Source organism: Zingiber officinale, chromosome 1B (genome assembly GCF_018446385.1).
Source record: "Zingiber officinale cultivar Zhangliang chromosome 1B, Zo_v1.1, whole genome shotgun sequence".
NCBI lineage: Eukaryota > Viridiplantae > Streptophyta > Magnoliopsida > Zingiberales > Zingiberaceae > Zingiber > Zingiber officinale.
This window is the reverse complement of record NC_055986.1, coordinates 4,942,765-4,953,644: the sequence shown is the minus strand read 5'-3', so window position 1 is coordinate 4,953,644 and position 10,880 is coordinate 4,942,765. Positions and strand designations below refer to the sequence as shown.

Below are 10,880 nucleotides of genomic sequence, written 5' to 3'. Positions count from 1 at the left end.
ATTGAAAGGCCCATTCTAGTCAGGGCATGGGACCCGGTTGTAGTGTGCTTCTAGGTGGATATAAGCTATTTATCACCCGGAGATGAGAGTGCTCGCAAATCCTCTTTTTCGCCACAAAGATACATCTTTTATAGCCCTCATCTGCGTCTGCCTCCTCCGCCGCCATTTATGGGCAAGGGACCGCCGCCGCCGGCGAATCTAGAGAGGTACGCCCGCGTCGTGGCCGAGAGGATACGAAGATCCAAGGTCGCCAAGCCGGACCTTAAGTGTCTGTCTTCGGTCAAAGAGGAGGCCGCTGCCATTGCCGCCTCTTCTAGAGGTATCCGACGGAGGATGGACGAAAGGAAGATGCAGGAGGGTCGCGTCCCTCTGAAGGACGTGGTAGCGGACTGCACCAGGCGGTGGTTTCAGGACACGCTCAAGGAGGCCAGGGCTGGGGATGCTGGGATGCAGGTTCTTGTTGGTCAGATGTACCAGAGCGGCTACGGAGTATCGAAGAACGAGCAAAAGGTGAGGACTTTCATTTCATAATCTAAATATGTTCATCGTTTCCATGTGTAGATTGAGACATTTAGTGGGAAAGGGCGGAGAGGGTGTTGCTTCTCTTGCTTGTGATGCTTGTTTTATGGGAAACGGCGTTGCTCCTCCATTGACTACTCCGAATTGCACGTGTACCTACTTCCTTCCCTTCTCTTCGATTCCTTTCCTTTCAGCCCCTCGCGAAGCTATCCATACAAACAATGTGTTTGACAGTAGGGTTTCCTGCTTCGGATTTGCTGATTTGAGGAAGTTACTGGTCTTAATTGGAAAGGTCTCATCTTTAGTGCTATTTTCAAATCTTCATGTTTTTCAGAAGAATGAATTTGTTTCTGAGCAATACCTACCAACACACCAAAGATTTAACAATGATAGGGATGTTTGCCCGTAAACTTGATGGTTACTTTGATTATACCTCTTAACATTGATATCTTGGATTTTTGAATTAAAAATAAGCATTTTCATTTCTGGGATCTCAAAACGAGAGTTGATGGATATGAAATTGCTGTAAGAGTTTTAGATATGATGGATCTATTATTCGATGATAAAGAGATACTGTCAAATAAAGCATTAATAGGATACTGAATTGTTGGAGAGAACTCTGGAGTCTAATATGAACCTCTTGTGCCCTTAGTATAAAAGATAAAAAAAAATTATAGGATTATGGTACAATCTCCTATACTTTATGGATTGAAGTAGGGAAACAATGCATGCAAAAGGTTGATTTTGCATAGATGAGAATATTGAGATTGATATGTGAACTTACTAGAAAGGATATAGTTAAACAATTAGGTGTAGCTCCAAGAATTGATAAAATGAAAGCAAATAAAATGAGATGGTACAACATGTTCAAAGTTGATTACTAGACTTTGAATTAGAAGAGTTGAATCGGTTAGAAGAAAAGGTATAAGGGAATAGAGAGAGAAATATTAGTCAGTATAATGTAAAATAACTTAACTTACTTGAATATTACTATTACTATAGCCTTGCATGGTGTTCAATGAGGAATAAGATTCATGTGCCAAGTCCAAGTTGGGGCATTATAATCATTTCTTTAAAAGCATTCCACATTCCAAGTTGCTAATCTAATTTATGTAATAATTTCTTTTTTTTCATTGACTCAACGATGCTGAAACTTTTGTTATTTTGCATCACATGAGGGATTAGCATTATAATAAGTTTGATTTAGACCCATGTTCATGCTATTGTTTACATAGCCTTACATTGAATTGAGAGCATAAAACGATCCTCTACCTTTTTCAGCAATGTTAGGGCTAGCATTAGAGATGTTGCATACATTTTTAATTTCCTGTATGCTATCACCCCAATTTCATGTTCGTTTAGGCATATCAAAGCTTTATATTTTGTTGTGAGTATCTCATTTGATTTGATTCTCCTTCACAGCCATAGAAGTTTTGCAAGTTTAATTTGTAGTTACCCAGTAATAGAACAAGTTATTTCTTCGACCTGAAATTCTCATTGTGATTTATTGACGTGTGAGCCTATTGAAATTTCAGAATGTGCTATTTAGCTATTTAAAAGAGGTGATATGATACTTAGCGTAACATTTGTTTGTTGTAGTTGTGCAAATCTAAGTGACTACGGATTAGCTCATGACTTTATCTTCATGAAAAAGGTGATGTGACAATAGATATTGCAATTTGTCTTCCCTTTTCACGTGTAGTTTAAAAGATTATAGAAAGTTAAACACTATTGTCAGTCAAGGTGTCATGGATAATCTTATGGATTAAATGCATAAAGCTCATGCACAACAAAATCTTCCAAGATTTGTAGGCATTGCATATGGAAGATAGAGCTATTTGCATCTGAAGAACAAGCCAAACAAGGGTGTTGCTGATCGAGATCCCACCTTAGAACGACAAGTGTTTCATAGGAACTGAATCACTGATTGTAAATTGTAGGATGCAACATTCTAACAAAAAAGAATTTTAATTGTATTGGATATCATATAGTTATTTTATGGTCTATAATTCGTAAGATGTTTCTGCATTGTGTGATTAGTAATTGTAATGACAAAAATTAGAAAGGACTTGAATAGTTAGAAGTTGAAAAGGAGTCTCATAGAATAAAAAATTTTCTCAAAAAGATCGATCACTTTTAAGTTAATATTGATCTTTAAAATGCTAAGCGAATGCAAGTATATTCCATTCAGTCAAGGTTGTATAGGTCTAGATCCTAAATGATAAGGGGGCATAAGATGGGAGTGTAGGTTTGTAAGCACCTACCCAGTTCATTCAGTACGCCTGGTCAGCCAACCTATTCAGTCCATCCATCTTATTTATCTTTATTTATACTTGAAATGATAAAGCATATTATATTTACCAGAGATTGAATAATCATTGCATTTATCAAACTAGAATGATAACATCCACACGTTGAAATAAAATAATTGCTGAAATTACCCATTCCATTCCCACCTACCAAACTTGCCTAAGAGTTTAAGATTGTAAGAGGTAGATTCCCTGGAAAGATCCATTATTTTGAAAGGTTACACAATATGTACGAATTAGTGTTTTTCTGAATTCTCTCCGTGACAAGTTCTTTAATTTGCTCTTGGCATCTGCAGGCAAATGCTTGGATTTCAAGAGCATCAAAGTATCGGAGTTCAGTTTGGAAGGTTAGCGACAAACGGCCAGGTGATTCTCTAATTGGGACGGGATCTATCACCTATGATATATATTTAGGGTGTTGCTCAGCTGTTTTATTTCTCAGGTTATAATGCCAGTGACTCAGATTCTGATGAGGAGAAGATTAACATCAAATCATCAGCAGAAGGACCTGGTTCATAAGGTGAGTTATTCTTCTGTTCTGTTTGGTAAATTTTTAGACTCGATTCTAGATGATTGATGCTCTGTCAAGTTAAAAGGCAAAAGAAATAAGTAGCCATGGATCACTATTATTTTATCTTTGCATCTCAAATAATTTATAGTGCAATATATCAGATATTTGAAAGGTCCTGTTAAAATTGAATGGCCAAAGTGATTTACTGCTAATCTTGAACTATCTTTCACATATCTAGTTCTTTTGATTCCTGTTAATTTCATTTTTATTAATTCATTGATCATGACGCATGACAAGGAACACAAATTTGTCTTTCTGTTCTAATCTTGGTCAAGTGAAATTTCCTGCACGATGTTAAATATACCACAAAATTAAATAGTCTAGTGCAAGAAAGATATTCTTTTAGAATTTTAGGCCTTCATTTTTAAGTTGTTTTGTCATGTGCCTTAGTCTAGCTTGAGATGACAGGATACAAGGAAGATTGCTCTCCTAGAGATGCTCAACCCCGAAGTTTAAGAATGAATTAGAGGTTTATTTCTCGAATGTGAATTTTATATTGTCAATATTTAGTTCAATAATCTTTGTGATTTTGGGTTGTAAAACTCTGCAAATTGGTTTGGGTACATGATTTAAAATCTTACTTCGAGTGGAACTAGATAGTTTGGAAATGTTTTGATAGTAGGTGTTAAGAGGAAAAGAAGAGGGAGGAGCTTAGCTTAAGGCATTGCCCTGAAGAAGCCTTTTGACTTTCAAGAGTTTGTTCAACATTGACATTTATACGGAACTAAAGTTTTGCCCTTGCGTAGTGAAGAGGCTTCAGTCACCTTGCGTAGTCATGAGTAGGACAGTCACAAAGCTGTGGAGTTAGATCATTTATGTGGAGAATGGGCCACGAGACCGAGAGGAGATCAATCAGTTAGAGGGTGGATCGTGAGGATGGATTATGACCGGCACAACTGGAGATTTTAATCCATGCTTGGGTATAGATAGCAAGTGAATCATTTTCAACAGTATGAAATTAGTTACACCTTGACCACTAAGGGAGAAACTCTTATATCCACAGTCGTCGAAATCAGACTAGACACAGCGGGTTGAAGCTCTAGGTAACTAGTTCACTGGATTGACAAATGGGTCAATCAGTCAGATGCATGTTGACCCAAGCATTGATTCTACCAAACTTATTTAGATTGATCTGGACAAACGGAAAGGATCATATATTTGTCAAAGAAAATTTATTCTAGTCATATCCAACACTGAAATTTACTTTATACATATTTGTAACCTATTTAGCTATGAAACTAAATAACTAAATGCATTCCTCTATACATATTTCTTGAAAAGCTTCAATGTTGACCCCAAGGCTTATTTTGATTTCTTGCAACTCTCTGCAGATTCTCTGTCAGTGCATCAACACCCAACTATTTACTTTCCTGCAAGGCCTTTTGATTCCCAAGGATTGCATGGTAGATTTCCAAGAATAAATTTTGTTCAAGTTGTGCAACTTCTTCTCCCAGTCTTTTCATCTAGGACTAGTTGTTGTAATTGTAAATGAGTTATTATATCTGGATATACTAATCCTTTCAATCGTGTGAATTATTTTTATTACGAAAGAAATTATGATTTTTGATAACCCACTTTTCTGGATGCGATCTTGGGTTGCCTGTGTTATGAGAAAATTGCAGTTTGGTGAACAATAAGTTGTGGATTTTTCTCTTTCTTTTGCCTAACTTTTTGGATATTGAACTCGATACACATTTTTTTTGTGCGCTTATTTGATAAGATCCACAGCGGAGATACGTTAGTAAAAGAATAAAATCAGATAATTAAAACAGAGATACATTATGGAATTTTGTGAATACTGTGAACCTCTTACATTTTTATGTATTGACTATTATAATTCCACAAAACTCGTGCTGCAAGGAAAAAGAAACTAATCTGTGATCATCTCCTAACCTCATGATTAAAATAAAAAGAACCAATGGAGGATAATGAGATAACATAAGCAGTATAACCATAGAGTTTCAGTTCTGTAACTTCAAAGTGACCGTGCTGCAACCAAGGTCGCAGTTTAGGTAAACTGGATGAGCAGATATGAGGCACAGAAAATTCCAAGAACAATCATACTGTACAGATTGAAGGTCAGTTCAAACAATGAGACAATACAGAAATTTGAAATAAAAAACACTCTTGCAGGGGTCAGTACAAAGCTTTACTGAAGAAAGAAAAGAAAAAGTTTAGATCATGCAGAATATTTCAAGGATGTTTGTTCATATGTAGTTCTTTGAGACTCTGTAGCCAGAGATGAGAGATGATACTGCAAGGGCTATGAAAGCTAAGAACGCCATGCTGATAGAAGCTGCTGATGCATCTGTGAAGATATTTGTCACCGTTTCTCGCATATGATTTGTGATTGGAATGGCTGCAGAGGATGCCGAGATTAGCAGGTATGCAATCACCTGTGAAGTTTGGCAAGCAATTTCAAATACCAACCAACACCAAGTAATTGTTCAAGTTCATGATAATCAGCCATTGATAAGTATGTGATTGCGAAAACAATATTAGGGTAGAGGAAGTTGCATCACAGAAACGCATGTGGAAGAACAAGTCCAGTCTTACAAATATTTATCATTGTTCTATTTTTTGCCAAAACGATATTAGGAGAGAGACAGTTGCGTCACAGGAAATCATGTGGAAGAACAAGTCCAGTGTTACAAATATTTATCATTGTTCTATTTCTAGCTAGAGATAATAATGATCCTGTGACAATTAAATGCAAAGGTATATACAAATAAAAATTTCTTGCCACATACAACTTCTTAGTCACGTTATTCTTATCTCCATTGGCAAAATGATGTTAATTGGTATTAGCCATCATCTTTAGGCTAGCAGTTTCAAGAACACTTAAATGCAGTATCAAGAATAGGACTTAGGTTGACTTTGCTACTGTATACTGTCAAAAAATGTATACTGTCAAAAAATGGGGAAAAAAAAATAATTAAAGGTTAAGTGGATGATAACGGGATTTAAATTAACAATATTGCTTAGCTGAGTTGTGAGTTCCATTAACTTTATTCACAGGAAAATTTTAGAGCAAATTGACTAGTTTGTTTCATTAAATGTAGAAGATAGATGGCCTCCTCATCTTAATGGAATAGTATGCACATTTTTGTTTAATCTTGATGTTAAATGATGTGATCATTACATAACCTCAGATATTTGACCAATAATCTCATAAAAGCACCTATGCTATAAACCTATTTTAAGAATGTCAAAGCTATTTTTTGAAGCCAAAAGGTTATAAACCACTAAATGACAAAGATCACTGGAACAATAAATCTTCAGAATTGTTCTAGATTTTAAAGTGATGGGCAATACTTTAAATATATGAACAGAAAAAAAAGTTTAATAAATAGGTCATATTTAAGAAAGGGAGTTTGTCTCCCTTTTCTTTTACAGTTTATGAATATTATTTTCTTCCTACTGCTTCTACCTAGCCAATACAACCAAAACAGGGTTTTGATGACAGGTCGATTTCAATACAAACTGATACTGCAAACTAAGGTGGTGGTTGCTATTGGTATCCTCTTTGATAATCAGGAGTTGTGCATCCGCTGCTTCCTTTTAAAAACACAATCTCGCGCTCGAGGCCTTCATATATGATCTCTTGTCAACACCATCCTACCCCTGCTATATATGAATTATACATAAAGGGAAAGATATTTCTAACTTTATGAATGGTGAGATGATCAACAAATCATCGGACAAAGGGAGAAAATGGTAGACCATCCTATAAAAAAGTACATGGGCTTGAACTAATGGAGTCGCAATCCCTTCTCTAGATGAAGATTGAGCAAAACCCAATCCTTGAGCAACTCATCAAGATCCTCATCAAAGAAATTTATTGAAGCAACAGGCAAACGTGAAATGACCAATGAGTCAGACTAGGAGACAAAAACTTAAACTATTTCTGTGGAATTAAATTGTGCAACCAATGCAGAGACTGGATTCCAGAGCAAAATGAAGGTTCACTAACACCTTTACAAATGACCATGGTATTGCAGAGGCTTTTCCTACCCACTACACCAACATAATGGTCATAGGAAACAGCATCAGTATCGAGATAATTTGGTCATCCTTGAGTTTATCTCACATGACCTCTCCCAAGAGTTATGTTTGGCTTGCAACTCAAATGAGTTCTCATGCAAATTTTACTAGAAGTTTTAGGATAAATTTGAAAGCCATTTGAGCTTAGTTTTGATGATTTTTAATTTTGCTTGAGATTATGCATTCTAGCCAGTATCCAACTCTAAGCTTGATCTCTACCGAACTTATGATGGTTCAATAAATGAATAATAGGCACTCTATCTCTAGTAAACATACAGTCGTTATGGGTTCTGTGGGTGCTTTATTTAATGCTAGAATTCTTCAAAGATTTTGACTCGGTAAGTTGGAGATGATTACTTCATGCTACAAGCACTTGACTTGGTGATGAATAGCCATCCTAGTCCATTGGTCCAACGCACAAAGGGAAGCCATCTGTTCTTGACAATAGATGCCCAAATCAGTTCCATAACAAAAGAGCTCTTAGGCAGGGCGACCAAGCCTCCCCATATGTTTCTCTTAATTGCAGACACCTTTTCACATTCTACAGAAATTTGAGATAGTGATTTAATTCATGCAGTTAGTAAGCAGATTATTGGAAGTGGCATCCAAGCTGTCCAATATGTGGACAGCATGCAGCCAAGATGATCATGATCAGATCGAAGCACTTAGACAATTCTTTGGCTTTATGAACAGTCCACTGACTTGAAAATCAATTACAAGAACCTCCTTTGGGGTGCCAATCCATCAAGAAGTCAACCATATCAGTTGGATTGTAGAAGGTACATAGCTACATATTTTTGGCTTTACCATTCAACAAAATGCCTTTTCACAAGTGACTTTTTTCCACTCATCTACAAGGTTCAGGATACAAGAATGCCTGGCCTGCTAAGAGGTATTATTCTTATCCCCAACAGAAAGAGTGACCTTGTTCAATAATGTACTCTTAGCCATCCCAGAAAAGTACAGGTCTTTCAAAATGCAAGCTTATGGTATTAAGTAAGTCAACAAATCCAGAAGGAATCCAGAAAGACATTCCTATGCACCAGTTCTCGTCCATAGGATAAATCTGCCAAGCTACCTGGTAATACGTGGTGAGACCAAAAGCAGAGGGAGGCTCGGGAATCATAGATTAACAATCCTATAACTTGTCAGTTCTCTCACGTTGGTGGTGGCAGGTTGCAAAATGGCGCAGATTCTATTTTATGTTGTAACATGTTATGAACATCTTGCCTAAACTGTTCGTCAAAACGTTGGCAGTGCCAAACTCTTTGTGATAGTGACATATCAGACATAGTTATGCTCACAAGGAGTAGCCACTTTGTGTCAGTGTCATTAGTACCTCGTGAACATAATCCATCCTTTTTTGGCCTCTCAAATGGTTGCACAACTGAAGTTTAGCATTGCTTCTCCCTAACCTTTATGCCCGCTGCCTCAACACCTCCACTACCATCAGGACGGACCACATATCAATCCCCTTGCCAATTAGTGCCACCTGATTAGTTCATATGGTCTTGATGAACCCACTCTCTGACACTGGAGAAGATGTCCTAATCTGGAAACTAATAATAATGGTTGGTTCACAGTTAACTCCACTTATTCTCTGTTGAGTAAAGGCAGATAACAAGTAACTTGGTTGAGTTAGGATAGTGCCTGAACCTATCAATTTTTCAGAAGGCACATATTTTGATAACTTTTTTACTAGAACTTAGAATATATCTAGGTAGTTTTTCTTTTGTCAAGCCGAGTCTGATACTCTCGCTTTGCAATTCCAATTATCTCAAAAGAAAAAATCTTCTGAAATTGAAAATCTCTTTACTAAGCAAATATTAGGTAGCTTCTATATTGCTTCCATGAAAATAAATCCTAAATGATCAAGGAAGGAAATTCTCCAAAATCACATCCTTTCCTTTAGTGTAAACAGTTGTCTGCATTGCCAACCCTTATTCTGTTCAATTTACTTATGTTTGAGAAGTTCACGGATTTCAGTACTAACTGAATTATATCAGAACTATAGATAAAGTATCTTTCAGGATCACACAGCAGCAAACACTTATATTAAAAGATATATTGAATTGGTATTCTTGCATAATCTAAGAGCAATAAACGAATAGAAGGTTTCCAACAGAAGTATAATTTCTTCATATGAATCAAACCAGTTAAAACCCCAAATCCCTAAATTCGGTGATCCCCTAATTGTTAACCAGAGTGATAAACAGTAACGTCGAGTGAAGAATCCCTACCTGGTCTCCAGAAAAATCCACGATCCATGAATATTGTATAGGCACCAAATCCAACCCACCCCTTGTCTGGCTCCTCTGTCTGATAGTCTGAGCCATCGAGTAGGCGAACGCGAGGACGGAAACAGCCAGCAAGTACCTTACCAGAACCACAGAGCGGCCTTACCAAATTTTGTTAAATAAATAAAAAAAAAATTCACTTACAGCCGCATCAAAATCGAACAAGAAATTACCGGTATTCCTGGTACCGAGAGAAATCCTCCCAGTCGCCGTGCTTATTGGAGGCGAGGACGATAAGGGAGACGAGAGAGAAGAGGCCTGCGAAGGCACGGAGCAGCAGCACGACCTTGTCGAGCAGATCCTCCATCCTGGACGTCCGCCGCACCGGGCGCGGGCGCGGAGCTCCCGGCGGCGTTGCCGAGAGAGGGGTAGTAGGGAAAGTAGGGAAAGTAGGAAAAGTAGGAAAAGGGCTTCCGGAATCTGACGGCGGCGTCTCGTTGGCCACGCCACGAGGGCCCAGCTCGCTGGTGTCGGTCGTCGTCATCGCAGTGCTCCTCGACTCAAGGATCGATTGATGCGTCGGAAGAGGAAAGGCCAGGAAAAACAAGCAGACAAGTGGCCCGACGACAGATGGCCGGACGAAAACAGGAAGAGGGTTTTGGGGAGCGACAGCATGAGCATTTAGCAAGAGTGCAAGACCATCAGCAAGTAAATAAAAACTAAAAAGTAAAAGATCGAAATAAAAGATTGGTACAGACTTTGTTTTACCTCTCGATCCGTTTTCGGTCTTTCGACATCCTTGCAAGACTATTGAATTTCGAAGGTATTTTCTTCATGGTGCAGCTGGGCCAAGAGCCACCGTCACAGTCGCGGTAAATTAACTAAGCGTCCTCAATAAATTTGATAAGTATAAATACCGTGTAGATGTTATTGTACGCTCATGGCTACCAACCAAACACAATCACAAATTAGCCACACCGTCATTGTGGCAACCTCAATCCAGTAGCATTCCACTAATATGACAGCACCCCAACAATTCAGCAGTAGATTCCAGGTGCCGTGCTCCGCAATCAAGGGAGGTTCAATTCAGCGAGGACCTTGAGCATACCAACCTGTATCCCATGCACCATCAAACATAGCTAGGCTCCGGTTGGAACCAGAGCTTGAGAGGAAGACCTAGCTTGAACACGCTGTCCCATT

At 38.0% G+C, this 10,880-nt stretch overlaps 2 protein-coding genes and 1 long non-coding RNA gene across 3 annotated transcripts; 2 read left to right on the top strand and 1 right to left on the bottom strand.

Annotated features, from left to right (window-relative positions):
- Positions 1-88: 88 nt before the first annotated feature.
- LOC122047762 lies at positions 89-5,007 on the top strand. The gene is made up of 4 exons (XM_042609232.1): positions 89-510; positions 3,125-3,194; positions 3,271-3,348; positions 4,731-5,007. The coding sequence occupies exons 1-3, from the start codon at positions 169-171 to the stop codon at positions 3,345-3,347; spliced, it is 489 nt and encodes a 162-aa protein (XP_042465166.1). The 5' UTR covers positions 89-168; the 3' UTR covers position 3,348; positions 4,731-5,007.
- LOC122047769 lies at positions 517-3,117 on the top strand. Its single transcript, XR_006130657.1, has 3 exons — positions 517-671; positions 754-811; positions 2,119-3,117. It is a non-coding gene; the product is annotated as an uncharacterized LOC122047769 (long non-coding RNA).
- A 424-nt stretch (positions 5,008-5,431) lies between the features above and the next one.
- LOC122047751 (CASP-like protein 4B2) lies at positions 5,432-10,548 on the bottom strand. The gene is made up of 3 exons (XM_042609221.1): positions 9,914-10,548; positions 9,684-9,819; positions 5,432-5,795 (listed from the first exon to the last, which is right to left on the bottom strand). Exons 1-3 carry the CDS (start codon positions 10,222-10,224, stop codon positions 5,607-5,609), a joined length of 636 nt encoding a protein of 211 aa, XP_042465155.1. The 5' UTR covers positions 10,225-10,548; the 3' UTR covers positions 5,432-5,606.
- Between the last annotated feature and the right edge of the window lie 332 nt (positions 10,549-10,880).